Below are 22,354 nucleotides of genomic sequence, written 5' to 3'. Positions count from 1 at the left end.
TTGAACTTTTTAAAGTATAATTGAAACTTTAAAAATCAGTTGTTATTAGATTTTTTTAAAAGTATTGTTGATTCATTCAAAATTGTTAGTGTTGCAGTGAGGTTGTTTTTCTTAATTCCCTCGTAAATTTCACTTGATTGCTGTTGTACATGCAAAGAAGGGGCAGCTTTCTGAGAGGTGCGCAGATGGCTTTTTCGAGATTCAACGTGGGTGAAACTAAACCAGATATGGTTTTCAAAGTCTAACTTCCATTTTCTTCATGAGGTAGTACTTACTTGAATATAAAATACTATTTAAAAATACGTCATTATGCGTTATCAGCTATTACCTGCCTCAGAATTGAGATTCTCACACACATACACCTTTTTTGGGCAAAGAATGAAGTATAACTGTTTGTTTCCACCCTAGTCATGTCAGCATGCTGCATAAATTATTCTTGTTGAATTCTATTTCACATATAGCCTGCTATATGTGAAAGAAATCATAAGAATGAATCTCTTACTCTGTACCCCTTTAAGGTGTAACAGGATTCACACAACAATTATTATTATTTTTTTAAATTTCTTTATTGATTAAGGTATCACATATTTGTCCTCATCCCCCCATTCCCATCCCACCCCCCTCCCAAAGCATGCCCCCACCCCCCTGTTGTCCTTAACCACAACAATTATTAATACTTGTTTTCCTTTTTTAATTTACAGAAAGTTTTTTTTATTATTGTATTAGAATAGACCAGAGGTGGGGAACCTTGTTTCTGCCAAGAGCCAGTTAGATATTTATAACATCATTTGCGGGCCATACAAAATTATCAACTTAAAAATTAGCCTGCTATATTTGGCCAAACATTTAATAAACTCACCCCTAATGTCTTGGCATGGCCAAACCAAATGATTTTGTGGGCCTTATATGGCCCGTGGGCCAGACATTTCCCACCCCTGGTCTAAACTATCAGGAATAACACATACTTGTAGCATTTTTAGTTTAATATTAATGCAAAAGAGAAAGCACTAATTTTATTTCAATGATTACTTACTCTACCACTCATCCCCCAACAATTCTGGTCAGAACTTTATCATTAATCAAGATTTGTCTGATGGCGTACACTGTTCTAGACTAGCATGGGGCATTAGGAGACAGAGCTTCTTTTATGGAATTTATTGTTTATGTTTGCCTAATTATGTCAGAAGTGAAACATAGAAAGCCATTTTTGTACAGATCTTATTTGTCCTTATTGTGTCCTACCCACTCGTGGCTTCAAAATTAATAAGCTTCTGTAGAGATACGAATAAAGATTAAAGACAAAGACAGACAGATTTGTGACCTCAGCTGTCTTTTCCAAGGGGAGTGAATTAATCATTCAGATATTCCAGTTGATAGCTGCATAGGGATGTGTTTATCAAGTCTCTGACAAAAATGAAATTTCCAATGTGGTTTGAAGAAGAAAAATCAAAGCTCTATGTAAAACCTTATCCCCAAAGCCTGAAGGTTTTCTCTTTGAGAAAAAGATGCATTATTTCTCCCAGGGACAAACAGAGGCTTTCTTAGTTCTGCAAATTTAGTTTGGGAGACACAGATTTCACATGACATTCTCTCATTTTATCCTAGAAAACTTTTGAATCCATCAGACTTGATCAGGTGGATATGTCCTTAGAAGGATACACCATGCACTGTGGCAATATACAAAATGGAAGAGATGGGATTCTCTTCTTCAGGATCAGCAGCCTTTTGTTCCGAAAAATTTTAGAAATTGAAAATGAATTCTGTATGGTGGGCATGTGATAACCCCGTACAGACGACTCTGTAGCTCTTTTTTCTATTTCCCCTATCTGTCTATCCACTTCTTGGTTAGCACTGGCTTTTGATCTCAAGGAAGGAACCAAAGACAGAGTAACACTCTGAGTCACTTCTGAAAGACAGACATCCTCTCCCTGTCAGGATTCTCAGATGAACTCAGTGACTGTCTGAGTCCTTTGTGCTGATGGTAAACTCAGTGTAAAGCCTCCCACTCTTTGGCCACCACTTCCTCTAGTTCTCCAATTTTGATAATTCCTGAAAGGCTTCTAATTCATTGAGTTTCCTGCCTTTTCACTGCCCACCACCTGTCTGTGTCTCTCCTTTATGTGGCTTACATTCTATATTTCATCAGTACAGCCATGCTCTTGCCTCTTTCTTCTGTTATTGTACTCACCAAAAACACCTTTAACCTGTGTCTCTGCCTCATCTATGCCTACACCTAAACAACTGATTTTGACTAGGCAGTCTTGCTGACTGATCTCACCTTAAATTTATTTACACAAAGCTCCAGGGCACTCAGTATTGCCTACCCAACCCGTTTACCTAGTGGTTTTTGCCTCACTATCTTTTGACATCAAGGCTCTCTATATTTTTCCCATCAGTACACATTTGTAATGTATTTCCCCTCATTAAAAAGGAAAATGACATTTGACCCCTCTTACCTTTCTAGCTCTTCTGTTGCTCTGCTGCTCCCTTTTATAGCCAACCTAGAGGCCCCGTGCATGAATTTGTGCACATTGAAAGGAAATTAATTAGAAGAAATATTTTAATATCGCTATTCGCCCTTTCTCTATAATAGAAGTGTCAACCAAATTCACAATCAACAATGACAGATGGAAACACATGTGTGTGATTGGCGCCAGCAAGAGCTCTATATATGTAGATAAACTTGCTTAATTAGACCTGCTTTCTGATTTAGCTAAACTTTTTCCAGCCCAGTGAAGTACCCCAACTTCTCTTTCAGGGACTTGTGAGCAACACAGCAGTAAATATCAACATGAAGCAGGTTATTATTGTAGATCACACAGGGAAAACAAAGGGTAAAATATTTAACTGTAGCAGTATTTGACTATATTCTGCACAGTGAGAAAAACTGAAGTAATTTTCAAGGTCCACCATGTCTTACTTCTTTTCAGTCGGGGCAAGTTTCTAAGCTTTCTAAATCTCCGTTTTACGGCTAATGAAAAGAAAATAGGATTCTACCAAGTCTCCTATCTAACCTACTCCAGGAGTTCTGTGAGGATCAATTGAGATGACGCTAGGGAAAATGCTTCACAGACATTTGGTTAAAGTGTAAAATGTTTGCACCTGACTATAAAGCAAATCGTGTTCCTGGGCTGAAGAAACTGCAAGGAGGCTATTCGCTAGGGAGAGGAAGCCGGGCGTTGCTACGTGGTGTCAGTACCCAGCACTCACAGTAACCGTTTCCCAGTTAGGCTGGGCTGTGGGCTGCATTTTATGCCATGGGGTCTCAGCAGCGTTGGCTGTGATTTGGTGGGCTGTCGCTCCGGGATGGTGGCGGGGCCTGTGTCCCACTTGGGGGAAGCCTAGTGTTGCTTTGTCGGTGACAGGTCCATGGTGCTGTTTCTTTGTAAAAGGCCAGTGCATGTCATGGTAGCTCCTGCATTGAGCATCTGCCCCTGGTCAGTGTGCATCATAACCAGTTGGATGGTTGGAGGGACACTTAGCATATTAGCCTTTTATATACATATATAGATTCCCCCAAAGAGTTGCCGACATTCAGTCTTCATTTCTTCAATTTCCACTTTTCTGAATTTGAATTAAGCTTTTGTCCTCATCAACCTACTCACGTCAAGGTCCCAGTGACTCATCTGAATCAGCCTATCTGTACTACCTGGTCCTGGTAATTACTCCATTCTCCTTGTAACTCTTTTCTCATTTGGCTTTTGGGCCACTACCTCTCCTATCTTACATACCACTAGTCACTATTCCTGCTCCTTCTCTCCCTGTTTCTAAAGTCTTTGCAACTCTTCTCTTGTTTGCCTCCTCCATGGTTGACCATAGACCCATGGCTGTAAATGTTTATATGCCAAGCACCCCAACTCCAACAGACAAAAACTCCTGTACTTGGGTTCTTTCCAGACCTTGTCCTGTGTACTTCTTCATCTGGCTAGTCATTTGTATCTTTTATATAAACTAGTGTATATATCCCAATAATTCTCCACAACCTCACCACAGAAATCTAGAATCCTATATTTCCAAATGCATTTATGACTTTGTCCCTTGGAAGTTTAATAGGCATTTCAAATTTAAAATGCCCAAAACTTATTCTCCATCTTCCCATTAAAAATGCATCATCAATGTAGCTACAACTTAATATAACAACTTACCCAGCTTTATTTTTCTTTATAACCTTTGTCACTGCCTGATATTACATCACATATTTACATATTTATTTTTCTACTTCATCCACTGGAATGTAACCTTATGTCAACAGGCTCTCTTTTGTTTATTCATTACTTATAGTGGGCAGAATAATGGTCCCGTAAAGATGGCCATGTCCCCATCCCCCAGAATCTCGGAATATGTTTCCTTTTATGGTGAAAGAGACTTTGCAAATGTGATAAAATTAAGGATCTTGAGCTGGGAAGACAATCTGGATTACCCAGGTGGACCCAAGGATCCTTATAAGAGAAATATGGAGGCTTGGGAATTAGAGGAGATGTGACAATGGAAGCAGGGATTGGAATATGTCTATGAGCCAAGGAATGTGGAAAAGGCAAGGAACACATTTCCTCCTAGCGCCTCTAGAAGGAACACAGCTCTGCCAGCACCTTCATTTTAGCCGCGTAAAACCTACTTTGGACCACTGACCTTCAGAACTTGAAGATAGTAAATTTGTGTTGTTTGAAGCCAGTATACATGTAATTTGTTATAGCAGCAGTAAGAAATTAATACACTTCTGTATCTCTGGCACCTAGAATTTTCCTGGCATGTAGGTGATGATTCGGTCTTAAATGCCTCCACAGAGGCACAACGGGGAAGCATTGCAATTGGTTATCACTTCACTACAATGATTCTGTTTGAATGAATGGTAAATCTTCATTATTTTGGTATAGAGATTATTGAAGTTTCTGATCCCTATTTTAAATGTTATTTTAAAAAATAAATGACCCATTCTTTCTTTGAAAAATAATATTTACTTTTATTTTTGTCCAGGCAAAAGATATTTTTTTGTTATCCTAGTCTATTTCAGGCAGGCATTTTATAAGTCTCTGTGTGTGTAGTGATTTAGAAATCTCAGAATGTCAGGAATGGAAAGGACTTTAAAGGGCATTCAGTTGAATTTCCTGATCTAATGTTTGTGTATTTCTCACAATATCCCTGACAAGTGACCATCCCAAGTCTATTTTAGAACCTTCAATGCTGGGAAACTCGCTTTAGCTGGAAGGGTCAAGACCACTTCTGGATAGACCTTTCTGACTTTTGTCTGTTTTGTTCCCTACTTAAAGAATTAAACCAAGAATAGAAATGTTAGATTTTAGCCAACACTGACTTATTTAAACCCATTTATTAAAGATGTATCTGAGATATAAGTCACTGATTATCTTTACATGTGAAATGCCTACTTTTGCCTTCACATTTGTCAGAAAATCCTGATGCTTTTCCATCAGAAATCATCAAATATGATTTTATGGGATAAAAACTAAGAACTGATTTATAGTTCGATGATAACTGCTTGCATTGCTCCCCCTTTGTGCCTCTGTGGAGGCATTTAAGACAGTAATTTTTAGTAGAGAATGATATTGATTTCACCTTGGGTTTATACTTCTCTCCAAATACTGTCAGTTATTTCTATTTTGTGAATGGTTCAGCTGATGTAGGACAGTCCATTGAACAGTTCAATGAATGTTGAGCCCTGTCTGTGTCTCATGCACTATGTTAGGAGAAAAAAAGATGATAATAAAGGTTTGGCTCATGCCCTGTAAGATAAGAGAGTATGCCTTACTAGGTGTACCAGATAATAATGCGGATTTTTTTCAATAGATGGAGTTATACATATGTTGATATATATGCGATTTGATATGTATGCTATTTTGTTGTATTGACAGCAAGCTTCAAAACTTCATATGTCAAATTTGCTGAAGGTGTTAACATCATAGATATTTTTACGCTTAAAAATGTCGAATTTCGTGCCAAAAAAAGCATTTGTGGGAAGTTATAATTCATTACTTTATTTCGAAGAAAAGTGCTGCTGAATATTTCGGGAAGCTTATGGTGAACATGCTCCATCTCAAGATACTTGTGAATGCTGTTTTAAACACTTTAAAAGTGATGATTTCGATGTGAAAGACAAAGAACATCCAGGTCAACTGAAAAAGTTTGAAGACCAACAATTACAAGCAGTATTGGATGAAGATGTCAAAATCAAAAACAACTTGCAGAAAGATTAAACGTTGCTCAGCAAACAATTTCCGATCGTTTACAAGCAATGGGAAAGATTGTAAAGGAAGAAAAATGGGTGTCACATCAACTGAACGAAAGACAAATGGAAAACCGCAAAGTCATCAGGAAAATATTGCTTTAATGGCATGAAAGAAAGTCTTTTTTGCATCGAATTGTGACTGGTGATGAAAAGTGGATTTTGAGAATCCCAAATGCACAAAATCATGGGTTGATCCAGGTCAACCATCAACATCAACTGCAAGGCCAAATCGCTTCGGAAAGAAGACAATGCTCTGCGTTTGGTGGGATCAGGAAGGTGTGGTGTATTATGAGCTTCTAAAACTAGGTGAAACCGTTAATACTGATTGCTACAGACAACAAATAATCAATTTGAACCACACTTTGATAGTGAAACGACCAGAATGTGCCAGAAGACACGGCAAAGTAATTTTGCTTCATAATGACGCACCATCATACACTTCAAAACCAGTTAAAGACACATTAAAAGATCTTGCCTGGGAAGTATTAACCCACCTGCTGTATTCACCAGACCTTGCTCCTTCAGATTACCACTTGCTCCTTCAGATTACACACACTTTCTTAGCAGCTCTTCAAAACGTACGAAGAAGTGGAAAATTGGGTCTCTGAATGGTTTACCTCAAAACAAGAAAAGTTCTATTGGGACAGTATCCACAAATTACCTGAAAGATGAGGGAAATGTGTAGCTAGCGATGGACATTACTTTGAATAAAGTACTTTTGATGTTTCTCTTGAAATTATCGTGTTTTCTTTGATTACAAAATCCACCATTATTAACCGGTACATCTGGTATAGTTTAGTAGGGAATATAGACATGTAGACACAAGTATAACAAGGAGTTATAAATGCTCTTCTGATGGCATGAACAAAGACTTCTGGGAGTCAAGGGCAACAGTGATTTGTCCTGCCATGCCAGCCGTGACAGTGGGAGGGTGGGAGGGTAGAAGAACAAGCAGAGAAGAGAGGAAGAAAGGACATAAATATAATGTGTGAATGCACATGTAATTGAGCACCACAGTGTCTTGAATGGCCCATTGTTAATAATATAAATACTAATAGTTTATATGTGGAGACCTTGATTACATTGTTGAAAGGTTAATTTCCTAATAAAAATTTGCTTTCAAATGCCACAATTTTCACTTTCTACTGATGCATTAAAAGAATTCATTCTCTAATGTAAGTGACATATGAAAAATTATGCATTAAAATTAACCATGGCATTTAAACAACCCGTTGAGAGTCATTTGTCCACAGAAGGTCTCAGTATTATCGGAGCTTTTTGCATCAGTCAGCTCTGTATTTTTTTACACTATTTCGTATGTTCAGATGGAAAGGGAAGCTTTTTAGCCTGCAGAGATAAGGATTTCTCGGCCACTTAGACTCATTTCTGCACTTGATGAGGATGCGTTTCCCAACTTTGAGGTGGCAGTGTGCATCCTCAGGGATGACAGGGTCCCTGGGGAACTGTTAGTTTCATGAAGGAAGATACCACATCTGACTTGTTCTCTGCTGTAGGTTGAACGCCTGCCATCAGAGGCCTTTGTTGCATAAATTAACGAATGAATTCTTGGTACTCCACTGTACTTCAAGTATTAACAGTAAAAGTAAAAGATGAGGGAACACAGTGTGATTTGGCTGCTTGTGTTTCTTGTTCATGTAGCAGTTCATTCGGTGTGCCAGGCACTGCTGGGGATCTCAGTCTTGCTCTGTCTTCCCTTCCTTCTCTCACCACAGCAGAGAACGCTCCAGAGCAGGCTTCACATCCTGTTCAATCTAACACTGGCAAATGCTTCGTATGATGGCATACTCAGTAAGCATTCACCCAAACAATGGGTATTAGCAACTTTGAAATTGGGAGCAGCAGGTATTGAAGCCTCATTTGCCGGATCCCTAATAATAGCCCAGAATCTTAAACATATATTTTCCCCTCCTCAGTTGTTTTGTGTTGTTGTTTTTTATGAATGAGTGCATTGAAACTTCCCAAAGTTCTATTTCTCACTCCTTCCCTGTATAGACAGGATGTAAAGGCCCTGTTGGTTGGTGAGAAAGAATCTCCTAATATCTAGATTCCAAAACCTTTGAGAGACAGAAAGACAGATACGTCAATTGGCTAATGTTGTGGAGTGGAGATCTAGTCCCTTTCCTTCTCTCTGCCTATACCCTTTCCTCTTTTATCAACGCCATATGTCATAAGATATTAATGTATTCGTTGTTGGGCACAGCAAGAAAACCACTATTAAGGTGTATTGAAGTTTAGACTGATCTTAGATCTTCTCTTTGCCCTTCCTTCACTAACTGCCCTGACTGCAAACCCCAGAGTTTAAAGGCTGATTGTTGATTAGATTGAGGATTTTCCCAGGAACAGCTGCAGCTGCTACTACAACACGACTATATTTGCAGCCATGTGTGTACATACTTAGGTATGTTGTGATCATGTAAAGAAAAACTGTCTTGGTTATAGTTTGGTTTTCATATGTGAGAGTGGTAGTAAAATCTGCGTGTAAGTGGCTAACACATTACAAAAATATTCAAGTTCCTGCTAAGTCCAGAGGATGCAGTGGTGAGAAGAGTGGGCGTAGCTCAGTCTAGTGAAGGAGACAGTAAAACAAGGAACAAATATATAAACACAAACTGATCTGTTCTGGCAGAAGCATCAGGATGCTGTGGCAGAGAAGGGAAAGGCTTCAGGAGGGGGTCAGGGACTGCTGTTCTGGAGTTGACAGTCATGCTGAAATTGAGAGAACAAAAAGATCCAGTTGCACTAGGAAGGCAGAGAAAGCCAGTGCAGGCAGAGAAGAATTGTTTGTTTTGGGCGATGGTTGTGCATGGCCATCCCAGCATTGTTCACAAGCAGTGAAGTGGCTGCTGGGATCAAGAATGCAGACTGTGATAGTGAGGCAGGGCTTCTTGGCGAATCCTTTGTATATTCTGTGCTCTATTTAAACCTGCTGTTGTTCCAGTCTTTGCCACCAGCCAGTAGCTGGGCAGGTAAGTAAGTGCTGTATGTTATTTCCTGGTTCCTTTAGCTCAGAGAATGAACAGGTAGAGGTAATGGGTACTTCTGGGTGTGTCTGATGAGAAGCATCTGAAATCCTTTAGGGCAGTGGTCGGCAAACTGCGGCTCGCAAGCCACATGCGGCTCTTTGGCCCCTCGAGTGTGGCTCTTCCACAAAATACCACGTGTGGGCACACATGTACAGTGCGATTGAAACTTTGTAGCCCATGCGCAGAAGTCGGTTTTCGGCTCTCAAAAGAAATTTCAATCGTTGTACTGTTGATATTTGGCTCTGTTGACTAATGAGTTTGCCGACCACTGCTTTAGGGTAACTTGTGTTTTCATGATCTGTGCTTGATGAAATTCTGCTTCTGGACATTTTAAGGACAATGTTAGCTTTTCTTTCTCATGTGGAGCTGAGTAATTGCAAGTGATAGCAATGGGATTGTTTTGGGGTGTGGGTTTTAATGAATGCTTCGTCCCCTAAAAAGGCATTCTCACAGATATTTTAGGTTCACCCTCTAACATTTCAGGCATATCACAGATGTGGAAAATTTGGGAATACAAAGCATAACTTCTCAGAGACCACGATGAATTTTAGAGGTAAATATAGCCTGCTAGACAATAAAACAAAAATATCTATACTAATAAAAGGGAAACATGCAAATTAACCATCACTCCACTACACCCACAAGCCACGCCCACCAGCCAATCCGGAGTGAGTATGCAAATTAACCCAACCAAGATGTCGGCTGGCCATGGAACTGGAGCAAGCAGGAGGCTTGGGTTGCCCCCAGCGATAGAGGAAGCCAAGCTTCCGTCCCTGACTGGCCCTGGCCTCCACTCAAGGCTACAAAGTTTCAGTTATAGAAGATAAATAAATCCTAGATACTTGCTTCCAGCCGGCCCTGGCCTCCACTCAAGGAGGTGCTGAAAAAAAAAAAAAAGGAGAGGCTGGGACCTTGGGTCGCCAGGGGGTGATCAGGCCAGGATGGGACAGCAGAGGCCATTGAGGGTAAGCAGACAAGCAGGGGGGCCAGTTGGGGGTGAGCAGGCCGTCAGTGGGGGTCAGTTGGAGGTGATCAGGACAGCGGCGGGGTGCCAGTTTGGAGTGAGCAGGCCAGCAGGGGGGCAGTTGGGGGTGAGCAGGCCAGTGGGGAGGGGAGGTGGGGCGAGCAGGCCAGCAGGGGGGCATTTGGGGGTGAGCAGGCCAGTGGGGAGGGAAGGTGGGGCGAGCAGGCCAGCAGGGGGGGCAGTTGGGGTGAGCAGGCCGGCGGCAGGGGGCAGTTGAGGGCGAGCAGGTCGGCAGGCAGAGTGGTTACGGGCAATCAGGCAGGCAGGTGACCGGCTGGAGCCAGCAGTCCCAGATTGTGAGAGGGACGTCCGACTGCCAGTTTAGGCCCCATCCCTGTAAACCAGCAGTAGGACATCCTTCAAGGGGTTCCAGATTGGAGAGGGTGCAGGCCAGGCTGAGGAACACCCCCCCCCCCCCCCCGTGCACGAATTTCATGCACTGGGCCACTAGTCCTATATAATAAAAGCCTAATATGCAAATTGACCTAACGGCGAAGCGACCAGTCGCTATGATGAGCACTGACCACCAGGGGGCAGATGCTCAACACAGGAGCTGCCCCCTGGTGGTCAGTGTGCTCCCACAGGGGGAGTGCCACTCAGCCAGAAGCCAGCCTCTGCAGCAGCGCTAAGGAGGAGAGAGCCAAGTAGTAAGGAGCAGCAAGCAGGTGGGCGGTAAGGAGCGAGGGGTCCCAGACTGTGAGAGGACTGTCCGACTGCCGGCTTAGTCGGAGGACTGTCTGACTCCCTGGGGGTAACGGGCCTAAGCCGGCAGTCAGACATCCCCCGAGGGCTCCCGAACTGCAAGAGGGTGCAGGCCGGGCTGAGGGACCCCCGCCCCCCCCCTCACCCAGTGCACGAATTTCGTGCATCAGGCCTCTAGTAAGTTAATAAATCTCTGAGGAAGAAAATACATCAAAAGACTGAAAGCACCAGAACCTAAACTTTGGGGGAGCAGGGTCTAGGGTTGTGCTGCCCACTGTTATGTCCTCGCCACTCAGAACAGTGCCTGGCACGGAGCCGGCTCCAGAAACGTCCATTGAGTGAACAGATGAGAAGACCCTGAGTAGATGCACATGGCTAAGTAGTACTAAATTGCATTTTATACATATTTTTAAAATAAGCTTGAATTCTGAATGTGGATTTTGACTTTGTTGTTATTGTTTTCAACAAATGGTGAATTAATAAGATTATGAGAGAGAAACTTGAAAGTTTTTCTTTTTTTTTTTTTAATATTTTATTGATTTTTTTTTTATGGAGAGGAAGAGAGAGGGAAAGAGAGTTAGAAACATCAATGAGAGAGAAACACCGGATCAGCTGCCTCCTGCACACCTTCTACTGGGGATGTGCCCGCAACCAAGGTACATGCCCTTGACCGGAATCGAACCTGGGACCCCTCAGTCTGCAGGCCGACGCTCTATCCACTGAGCCAAACTGGTTAGGGCGAAAGTTTTTATTTTCTTAAAAAATGATTAGAAGGATCATGGGGAACAGTGGTCTGATCCCAAAGTTACAGTACCCGGAGTCCTAGCATCTCTTAGATTAGTTGTTTCCTATGTCTTCCCTGCCTGTGTGCCCTCGAATAAGTGATTTAATCTATACTTCTGTTTTCTCACTTATGAAGTGGGAATAATAGTAGAACCTACCTGATAGGATTATTGTGAGGATTAAACCAGTTAAGATGTGTAAAGCATATACGGTAAGCTCTATAGTGCTAATTTTCATTGTCATTTCCCTTTTCTCCCCCTTCCTTCTCCTCTCCCTCCTCCCCCTTCTCATGGTTATCATTATCATTAGAAGTACACTTTCCATGTTTGAGGTAATTTCTGTCAGTAATTTCTCATGTCCCAAGTAATAACCAGAAATGAAAAACTGATTAAAAATTTAAAAAACACAAACTTCTATGACACATATATTTGGATTTTGGCTTGTCTCCTTAATAGCTTTAATGAGATATAATTCACATACTATAGAATTCTCCCTTTTAAAGTATACAGTTCATTGGTTTTTAGTATATTCACAAAGTTGTATAGACATCACCACTATCTAATTTTAAAATATTTCATCACTCCAAAAAGAACTTGAGAACATTTTTATCAATGACGTACCCATTACCAATTTTCCCTCTTCCCAGTCCCTGTAATCACTAATCTCAGCTGTCTTCCTGAATTTGTCTATTCTGACCGTTTCATATGCATAGAATCAAACAATATGTGGCCTTTGTGTATAGCTTCTGTAACTTAGCCTTATGTTTTCAAGATTCATCCATGTTGTAGCATGTATCAGTACTTCATTCCTTTTTGTAAGTATTAGTAATATCCATTTTAAGGATGTACTGTATTTTGTTTATCCATTCATTATTACAGCATTTGGTTGCATATGGATTGTTTCCATTTTCTTGGTGATTATGAATAATGCTGCTAAGACTTGAATGTATGTTTTCACTTCTCTTGGGCATTTACCAAGGAGTGGAATTGCTGGATCATCTAGTACAAGCATGTCAAACTCAAAGGCTAACAACAGGGCAAATAAACAAGATTAAGTTTATGTGGGCCGCAAAAAAACAAAAGCTTCAATTTTCATAGAAATGTAGGTTTATTTCAATAGAGACATGCTGAATACAAAGGGCTGAAATAAATGAGTAATCATTAACATAAAATAATAGAACATTTTAATAAAAATGAATATTTTTTCTTGAACATTAATTTACCAGGCACTGAATAACTGTACAAATTAATAAGCATAACGCAAATAAACCTATTTTTCTTGTTCTCTGAAAACAAAATATTTTCTGTTGTGCACACCAAACAAGTCAGTCCAAGACTAATGATGTGGCAGTCGGCTGCTAAAATATTCCCTGCTAGTATTGGAGAGAAATGGTGCGCCTGTGGGTAAGGCACATAAGGGAAATGAATGCAACACGATTATAGTAATTAGTCATTAGTGAATGTTGTAGTTCATTATTAATAACTAGAAGCCTGGTGCACGAAATTCGTGCACTCGGGGTGGGCGGGGGCGGGGAAGAGTCCCTCAGCCCGGATTGAGAGAAGGTGCAGGCCAGGCTGAGAGACCCCACCAGTGCATGATCGAGGCTGGGGAAGGACCTGGAAGGTTGGCTAGCCAGGGAGGGACCACAGGAGGGCTCCAGGGCACATCCGGCCCATCTCGCTCAGTCCCGATTGGCTGGACCCCAGCAGCAAGCTAACCTATTGGTTGGAGCGTCTGCCCCCTGGTGGTCAGTGCACGTCATAGTGAGTGGTTGAGTGGCCTTAGCTAGCATATTATGCTTTGATTGGTTGAACCACTGACCAGACATTAGGCTTTTATTATATAGGATTATGTATAACAGAATATTGTAAAAATTAAGTTATGAAATTTTTATTAAAACGTTTTTTACATGCTGTTATATCGGCTGGGCCGCAAAAGTATTTGTTGCGGGCCGCGAGTTTGGCATGCTTTATCTAGTTTAACATTTTGAGGAACTACCCATCTGCACCATTCTATAGTCCCACCAGCAATGTATTAGGGTTCCAAATTCTCTATATCTTTATTAACACTTATATTCTGTCCTTTTTATTTTAGTCATCCTAGTGAAGTGGTATCTCATTGTGATTTTGATTTGCATTTCCCTAATGATGATGAGCATCTTTTTATTTGCTTATTAGCCATTTGTGTAACTTCTTTGGAAAGTGTCTATTCAGATCTTTTGACCATTTTTAATTTGGTTATTTGCTTTCTATCTTTGAGATATAAGAGTTCTTTAAGTGTTCTTCATGCAAGTTTCATATAAATATATGATTTATAAATATGTTCTCCCATTCTGTGGGTTTTCCCCATTTTCTTGTTGATTTTTTTGATGCACGAAAGTTTTTAATTTTGATAAGGTCCTATTTATTTACTTACTTATGTGTATTTTTGGTGTTATGTATAAGAAGCCTCTATGTACTCTAAGGTTAGGAAATTTTACTTCTATGTTTTCTTTCAATGTTTTAATAGTTTTTTCCTTATATATAAGTCTATGATCCATTGTATTTTATGGATGAATGAGTTAATTTTGTGAATGAGTTAATTTTGTATATGATGTGAGGTAAGGGCCCAAATCCATTCTTTTCCCAGCACCATTTGTTGAAAAGACACCGTTTATCCCATTAAATTGTCTAGCAACTTTGTCAAAAATCAAACGACCGTAAATGGAAGGGTTTATTTTTAGACTCTGAATTCTAATCCATTGATCTGTATGTCTATCTTTATGCCAGTGCCACACTGTCTTGAGTACTGTAGTTTTGTAGTAAGTTTTGAAATTAGGAAGTATGAGTTCTCTAACTTTGTTCTTTGGTTCTATGGTGGCTATTCTGAGAACCTTGCATTCCCATATGAATTTTAAGATCAGTTTGCTAATTTCTTTTAAAAAGGCAGCTGGGATTCTCATAAGGATTGGATTGAATCTGTATATATTAATTTGGGGAGTATTGCCATTTTAACAATACTAAGTCTTGTGGTCCATGAACCTGAGATATGGGATGTCTTTCCATTTCTTTAGATCTTCAATTTCTTTCAATGATGGTTTATAGTTTTCAGTGTATAAGTCTTGTACTTCTTTTATTAAATTTATTTCTAAGTACATTTTTATGCTATTGTAAGTGGAATTGTTTTCTTAATTGTATTTGCAGATTGCTCACTGACATATTTTGAGGTTTTTTTCTGCGTCTTTATTTTATTGTGGTAAAATATACATAACATAAAACTTAGATTTTAACCATTTCTAAGTGTAATTCACTGGCATTAAGTAAGTATTCACAATGCTATTGTAACCATTCCCAGTATCTATTTTAAGAACTTTTCCATCATTCCAAACAGAAACTCTGTACCCATTAAACAATAGGTACATAACTCTACATTTCCCTCCTCCCAGCTCACAGTAACCACTCCTCTACTTTCTGTCTCTCAATTTGCTTATTCTAGGTACCACATGTATATAGAATTATACAGTATTTTCTTTTGTTCTGGCTTATTTCACTTAGCATAATGTTCATCCATGTTGTAGCATATATCAGAATTCCATTTATGTTTATGGCTAAGTAGTAGTCTATTGTTTATACATTTATCTGATGATGGATATTGAGTTGTTTCCATCTTTGGTTACTTTGAATAATGATACTATTCACATTGGTATACGAGTATCTGTTCAAGTTCCTGCTTTCAATTACTTTAGATATATACCTAGGAGTGGAATTGATCATATGGTAATTCTATGTTTACCTTTGTGAGGAGCAGTGAAACTGTTTTTACAGGAACTGCAGTATTTTATATTCACATCAGCAGTACACAAGGGTTCCAATTTCTCCACATCCTCACCAATACTTGTTATTTTCCACTTTTTTAAAATAAAAATCACCTTAATGAATGTGATATTTGATTAAGAATTAGAGTGCATCTAACAATCTTTTAATGATAGAATAGCTAATCCCTCAGACAAATACATGCAAAATGCAGTCCATTGAAAAAAATCAAGGAAAATTGTGAATTTTCTGTGTTAATTTTTAGCTTTTATTTCCTTGTTATAATTGTAATTTCCATACTTTGTCATAGCTGAGGATAAACAATTAAAGGAAAGCTGGGCTTTTAGAAGAAGAATATTGAAAAGTTTTACGTATATATTATTTTAAAGTTTGGGCAATGTAACAAAGTCTTTCTCTTCTTTCCATGATGTCAAAGACAACGGACACTGTTGTTAGAACTCTACCAGATAAGGATGAAGAGCTGTGCAAATATTTCTTGAATCCTTCTTTAATGTCATCAGAATATCCACGAACAACCTTGAAAAAGAAATCAGAAGACATGAGCGACCTCCCTTCTGAGAGTCAAAGAAGCATACCACTCGCTGTGACTGAAGCTTTAGAGCATATTATGGAACAGCTCAATGTTTTGACACAGGTGAATTGCTATGCTTTGCACTGCGGGGCAAGATATGCAGAACAATCCTGGTTACAGCAGGTTGTAGAATTAGCAGAGTAGGGGTAAATTCTTTTTTCTTAGAAAGGCAAGCTCAAGGTGGCAGTCAGTATAGCAAGGAATACTCTGCTGAGCTGCTCTAGCAAGATCTTGTGGCAATAAGGTCAGAGCCTCGCTCTCTCTCTCTCTCTCTCTCTCTCTCTCTCTCTCTCTCCTGTATCTTGCATCCAGGGGCCAGAAGGGAGCGGTAGAGACTATAAAGAATAGAGGTGGCAGCGTTTTGATCTGGGTAGTAATGTTTTAGCCTAAGAAGTTTTGATATGTTCAGATTAGGACATTTTCAGTAGCATATTTAGGGCCATAAGATTAATTATTAATTATTAATTAATTAATATTTATTGGGATCAATTATTTATTATTGGGATTAATTATTTCTGGTTAGAAAGAACTACTGGCAGTGTTTACAGTTCTTCACTCTGAAGATATTCTTGCTATCCCCTCATTCCAGAGCTTCTTGCATTGATGCTGAGTTCCTCTGCAGGTGATGGGGTTTGCATTCCCATTTTAGAATTTTACCAGTTTACCTTTGCAAAGAAGGAACACCATGGATGTTAATATACCAGAGGTCTTCCAACCCCTAGTCAGGAGATATAGACGTCATTTAAGGGGGGTGTTGTGTTAAAACCACCAAAGATTTCTCTTCCAGCTTCGCTGATTCAGTGTTTCCTTTGAAGAAGTTTTCTGTTGTTCCTCTTTGATACATAGACTAAGAATGCCAGTATTCATCAGAACAGACTTGTCACAGTTATAAGAAGAGGCTGTAATGTGATCTAGATATGTCAATTACTTTTCCAGAATAAATATTTCAAGTTGAAATAGGTCTTACATAGAAATAATCTAATTCTGTTCTCAGCCCTGTCTATACATTATAATCACCTGGGTAGTTCATAAGCATTTAGATGTCCTATTCTCATCTCCAGAGAATTCATTTACATTGGTCTGGGATAAGGTCTTTCAATCACCCCATATGGTTTTGTGTGATAGCCAGGGTTAGAGCCACTAAATACAGAGTAAAACATTCAGCTCCATGCGGATTCAGTCCTGGCTGGCTTGTTCCCCACACTGCCACGACTGCCTCAGCTGCCCTCTTGCATGCAGTGTTGAGTCCTCATACATCTCTCCCACGTGAATGTTTTCATTCTCCACTCTTTCAGCTTCACAATCCATTTCTACTTCCTTTGGCCTGATTCACAGATAAATGAATCACGTTAAGCTTTATTGAATGTCTGCATGATTTTTTATCTTCAATTTTGAATAGCTGGCTGGCTTTTACGTATAAAAGTGGTTAAAAGCAGGCACTGCACACTTGCAAAACATGAACAGTGAATCTGTGGGCCAGGACCAAGTAACACAAACATGTTCTGATTCACTTTATTTACAGATGACTGGCCTTCTAACTCAGCTGCAGTGTTACCATCTTTACTGAACTATAATTAGAAATAAATTTAAATGAAATTATGTTTAGATGGTAGATAAATGGAGTCTATTGTTAAAGGTGTTGATAATATTTTTAACAGCTTTAGCATATGGAATTGTGATAATGTATGTAAAGTATCTGGTAAAATGCTTCACTCATAGTAGGCACTCAAGAAATAGCAGAATATATTACCAGCATCATTGTTATTTTTAACTTGTCATGATCTGTATTATCAAATATGAAAGCAAAAGCTATAAATAATGACAGTTTTAAAAATTGGTTACCTTCAAAGGATGATAGAGCACTAATTCATTATCTTGAAACTTACTGCTGAAATAACCAAGCATTTACCCGGCCTTTCCCCTATGAACTCTACCACTGCATAACCAAATAGTAGGTGAGGGAAATGTCTCTTATTTATAAATTATCCTAACTAATATATTTTTAAAGATAGAATTGAATATCATCACTTACAACTCCCAAGAGTTAAGAGCTCTCAGCATTGAGTAGTTACTAACATTATGAAAAGAGAAACAACCAAACCTTAGTAATGTGCCTTCTAATGAAAGAACAGACCACCACTTATAGTCTTACCAAGGGATCTAGCCTAAGTCTATTCACCAGCCTGTGAATCCAACTGCCAAATGACCGAAGACAAGGAGGGTAGAAGAGCAGACTGTGCTGGACCTGGGTGTTCCATTCCTAAAGTCCAGACTGGTGGGAACTCTGCCTTCACATGGCATGAGCCTGACAGCAAACAACTTGTAAAGAAAAGGAGGAGAAGGGATAGCAGCCTATCCTATATAATAAAAGGCTAATATGCAAATTGTCCCCTCGACCAGGAGTTAGACCAGGAGTTCAACCAGGGGCAGGGCCGGCTGGCCAACCACCCTCAGCCCCTCCCCCCAGCCAGCCCCACCCCCAACACCCCCCTCCCGACATCAGGGGTAGGCCAGCCAGCCAACTGCCTGCGGCCCCTCCCCCCGGCCAGCCCCACCCTCAATCGGTACCCCTACCCCGATTGGAGCAGGCTGGCCAGTCCCCACCGGTGCATGAATTCATGCACCGGGCCTCTAGTCCCACCTAATAAAATAGTAATATGCAAATTGACCGCAACTTTGCCACGCCCACAGGCCAATCAGGGCGAGTATGCAAATTACCCAACAAAGAAGGCAGTTAATTTGCATATGCTGAGGGAGGGAGGAGTGAAGACAACTTAGAAGGTAGAGGGAGGAAAAGCGGAAAGCAAGGTGGCTGCCAGAGGGAAAGCCCGGGTGGGGAGGGGAGGGGAGGGGCGGGGTGGAGCGGGGCGGGCGGCAGCGGCGCACGTGGCCGCAGCGGCCGCTTGCAGGATTCTTCCTGCAAATGGGCTACTAGTTGATTAATAAAAGATGAAATGCATATCAACTCTTTAAAATGGGTATGACAAAATTAAAGTGTCTAGGGATGTACACCCTAAAGATAAAATGATAAAGAAATAAAAGAAAGTGATACTGTAATGGTCAGGATAGTAACTGTTAAGAGGGCAGGCAGGAGTGGTGATTCTGACAGACACCTCGAAAGGCACCTGGGTGGCTGGCAGAGTTCTAGTACTGGACTTGGGTGCTGATTAGAAGAGTGTTTTTCTCATGAGAAGTTATCGTAACACATCCCTTATGTGGCTTCCTGAATCTGTTTTATCCTATATAATAAAAGGCTAATATGCAAATCGACCAAACAGCCGAACGACTGGTTGCTATGAGGCACACTGACCACCAGGGGGCAGATGCTCAATGCAGGAGCTGCTCCCTGGTGGTCAGTGCGCTCCCACAGCGGGAGCGCTGCTCAGCCAGAAGCCCTGAGCCAGGCTCATGCCTGGCACAGTGGCGGTGGCAGGAGCCTCTCCCACCTCCACACAGCGCTAAGGATGTCCGACTGACGGCTTGGGCCTGCTCCCCACTCCCCATGGGAAGCAGGTCTAAGCCGTCAGTCGGACATCCCCTGAGGGCTCCCAGACTGCGAGAGGGTACAGGCCAGGCTGGGAGACACCACCCCCCCTCCCCCAAGTGCACGAATTTCATGCACTGGGCCTCTAGTTTTATAATAAAAGTTGTTTTAAAAGATGTAAAAGACTGAAGATGAAGTCAATATCACAAAAAACTCGATTTCCCAAATTTAAGAGTAGTCGTGTGTGTGTGTGTGTGTGTGTGTGTGTGTGTGTGTGTGTGTGTGTGTAGTCATATACTTATTTATATTAGCTGAAGGCATTAGACTAGCTAAGATTCATCATGTCCTGTGTGCCAGGCACTAGCTGAGGCATTTTTGATGCATCATTTCATTCAGTCTTCCTAACAACCCTTTGAAGTGCTATTATCATCTTTGGGACATGAGAACTAGAGGCAATCATTATGGTTTTTTCAAAGTAAACTAGGTAGCCAGCTGTCTAAGTTGGTATAGATATGATCTATCATTGACTGTGATAGAATAACCAATGATGGCCTAGGCATGTGACATTGTACCCCCCCCGCCCCCCGCCCCCCCCCCCCCCCCCCCCGCTCCCCATACCACTTAGATCTCCGCATGTGGCCTCTTTTTCTGGCATCGATGCTTTGGAAGATCTTTTCTGTTTTTCCTCAAATGCATCAGTTTTTGTTTTGTTTTGTTTTTCTTTTCTTCAAACTGCTTGACAGTGCTTTGCCCTGGAGTAGAGCCCAGAGGCAGAGCAAGTTCTGGGGCCCATTTTTGAGCCAACTTTCTGGCAAAAGGGTAGGCATTCCAGTTCTAAGAGGACCTCCTCTGCAGAGATTATCATCATTGTCCTCATCATCATTGATTATTTTGTTCTCCTTTCTGCAGACTGTTTCAATCTTGGAGCAGCGATTGACTTTGACAGAGGATAAGCTGAAAGACTGCCTTGAAAATCAGCAAAGGCTTTGCAATGCCATGCAACAGAAAATCTAAATAGAAAAGTGTGAGCAGAGGCACGATGAATGAGCGCATGTACATACACAGGAAGGCCGTGCAGGAGTCTCCATGGGACACAACCATGTGCTAATCATCATGGCATTTCTTACAAGGGTGAGCAACAGAAGAAAGGGCATAATTAAGGATGAACTTAAATTCACAAATCAATGTCAAGGACTATTTCAAATCATTACCATTTATGATTGCAGTAATAAAGTGATACGCATTCAAGTGGCTCTCTATTTTCCCCATATTATTTTCCCCATGTAGTCTAAACCCCACCAGAAAAGTAACCAAGTCTTTGGATTGCATTGTTAAATCATTTCAGATTAACTATGTTCATGCAATTCCTTAAAGCAATTAATGTATTTTTTTAGTGAGCACTCTTAGGGTGAAATAACTCATCTCTCAAATAGCATCCTATATGTTCAAAGGAAACATTTATCCTTTCTTACCAAAGCCTTGAAAAGATGACCGTATAAATATTTCCAAAACACAGAATTTCCACAGCAAGATTACACTTATTTTAATTAACAACAGTACATGTATGACATAGGTCAGTGGGCTTTTATTTAATGTATGTTTTATATTGTTTATCTTTGACCAACCTGAAAGAAAATGAAGTTAAAAATATGTGAAGCACACATCTTTCTTTCATAGCTGAATGCCGTGAATGATTTGAGTTGTATTTTAACTTGTAATCTCAGTTTACAAAGATTACGTTACTATGATTTCATTCAGCTCAAAAGCCAGAATGATGCAGCAGCAATACTTACAGATATACACCATGTATGTTCACATGCTTCAGAAATGTTGCTTGGTATGATTTTCGCAGCTGAATAACGGGTACTTTAAAAAATACATTCACATCATCACAATTAATTGTGATTTGAAACTAAATGAAAATGAGCCAGGTGTGCTAAAAGATCTTGGTTACAAGTTAAGAATTTTGTTTTAGCTTAAGCAAAATAAGAGATTAAATTGGAAAAAAAGCAACATGAATTTTAGCTTGCTTTTCTGTTAACCTATATCAAGGACAAAGAGGGTGTGAGAAGATGGTCTATAGGTAACATGGGGAAAATGCTATGCATGTGTTGGAAAACAAGAAAAAGTGAAGTCCTATTTATGTACGAGTCTTTCTATATGTAGAAATTTTTCTCAAAGTAACTTCAGTTGTATCAGTGAGGTGGTTTTTTATTATCTCATGTTTTAAGTGCCTTTTTATATCATATATAAACTTCTAGACATTTTCAAGAGTCTATACAGACTAAGTGACAAGTATTTTTATAAACTCATTGAGAAGATTAAGTAAAAAATGAAATGTCATACTGGCTTTGTTTACTCTTTTTTATACTTCCAACAATAAAGACATTTTACCCATTAAAAAAAATGTTCCTTTCTTTTTTTAATGATTGAAACCTGGAAATACTAAACTTGTTATTATCTGGCTGGTTCCATTTTAATGTGCATAACAACCTCCTGGAAAACCTGTCATAACGGTTTCCTGGGCCCCATTCCCAGAGTTTATGATTCAGTAGGTCGCTCGGACCCAATAACGTGCATCTCTAAGAAGCTCCAGGGGGAGGCAGATGTTTGTTGGCCTGAAGCCCACACTTTAGAAACCATTGATCTAGCTATAGCCACTGCTTACAGCATGATGCTGCCACATACTTTTA

The 22,354-nt window shown here is 40.2% G+C and overlaps 1 protein-coding gene across 1 annotated transcript in view; it reads left to right on the top strand.

The window, feature by feature from the left end:
* The window catches only part of POC1B (POC1 centriolar protein B), a 97,751-nt gene extending 75,712 nt beyond the window's left edge, over positions 1–22,039 (top strand). The window contains exons 11-12 of the mRNA XM_079774872.1: positions 16,022–16,240; positions 20,571–22,039. Of these exons, the coding sequence (XP_079630998.1) occupies positions 16,022–16,240; positions 20,571–20,675 (324 nt within the window). The 3' untranslated portion in view covers positions 20,676–22,039. The remainder of the gene's footprint in view (positions 1–16,021; positions 16,241–20,570) is intronic.
* The last annotated feature ends 315 nt before the right edge of the window (positions 22,040–22,354 follow it).

Source organism: Cnephaeus nilssonii (assembly GCF_951640355.1).
Source record: "Cnephaeus nilssonii genome assembly, chromosome: 6".
Taxonomy (NCBI): domain Eukaryota; kingdom Metazoa; phylum Chordata; class Mammalia; order Chiroptera; family Vespertilionidae; genus Cnephaeus; species Cnephaeus nilssonii.
The sequence above is the reverse complement of the archived record's forward strand: the minus strand, read 5'-3'. Positions and strand labels throughout refer to the sequence as shown.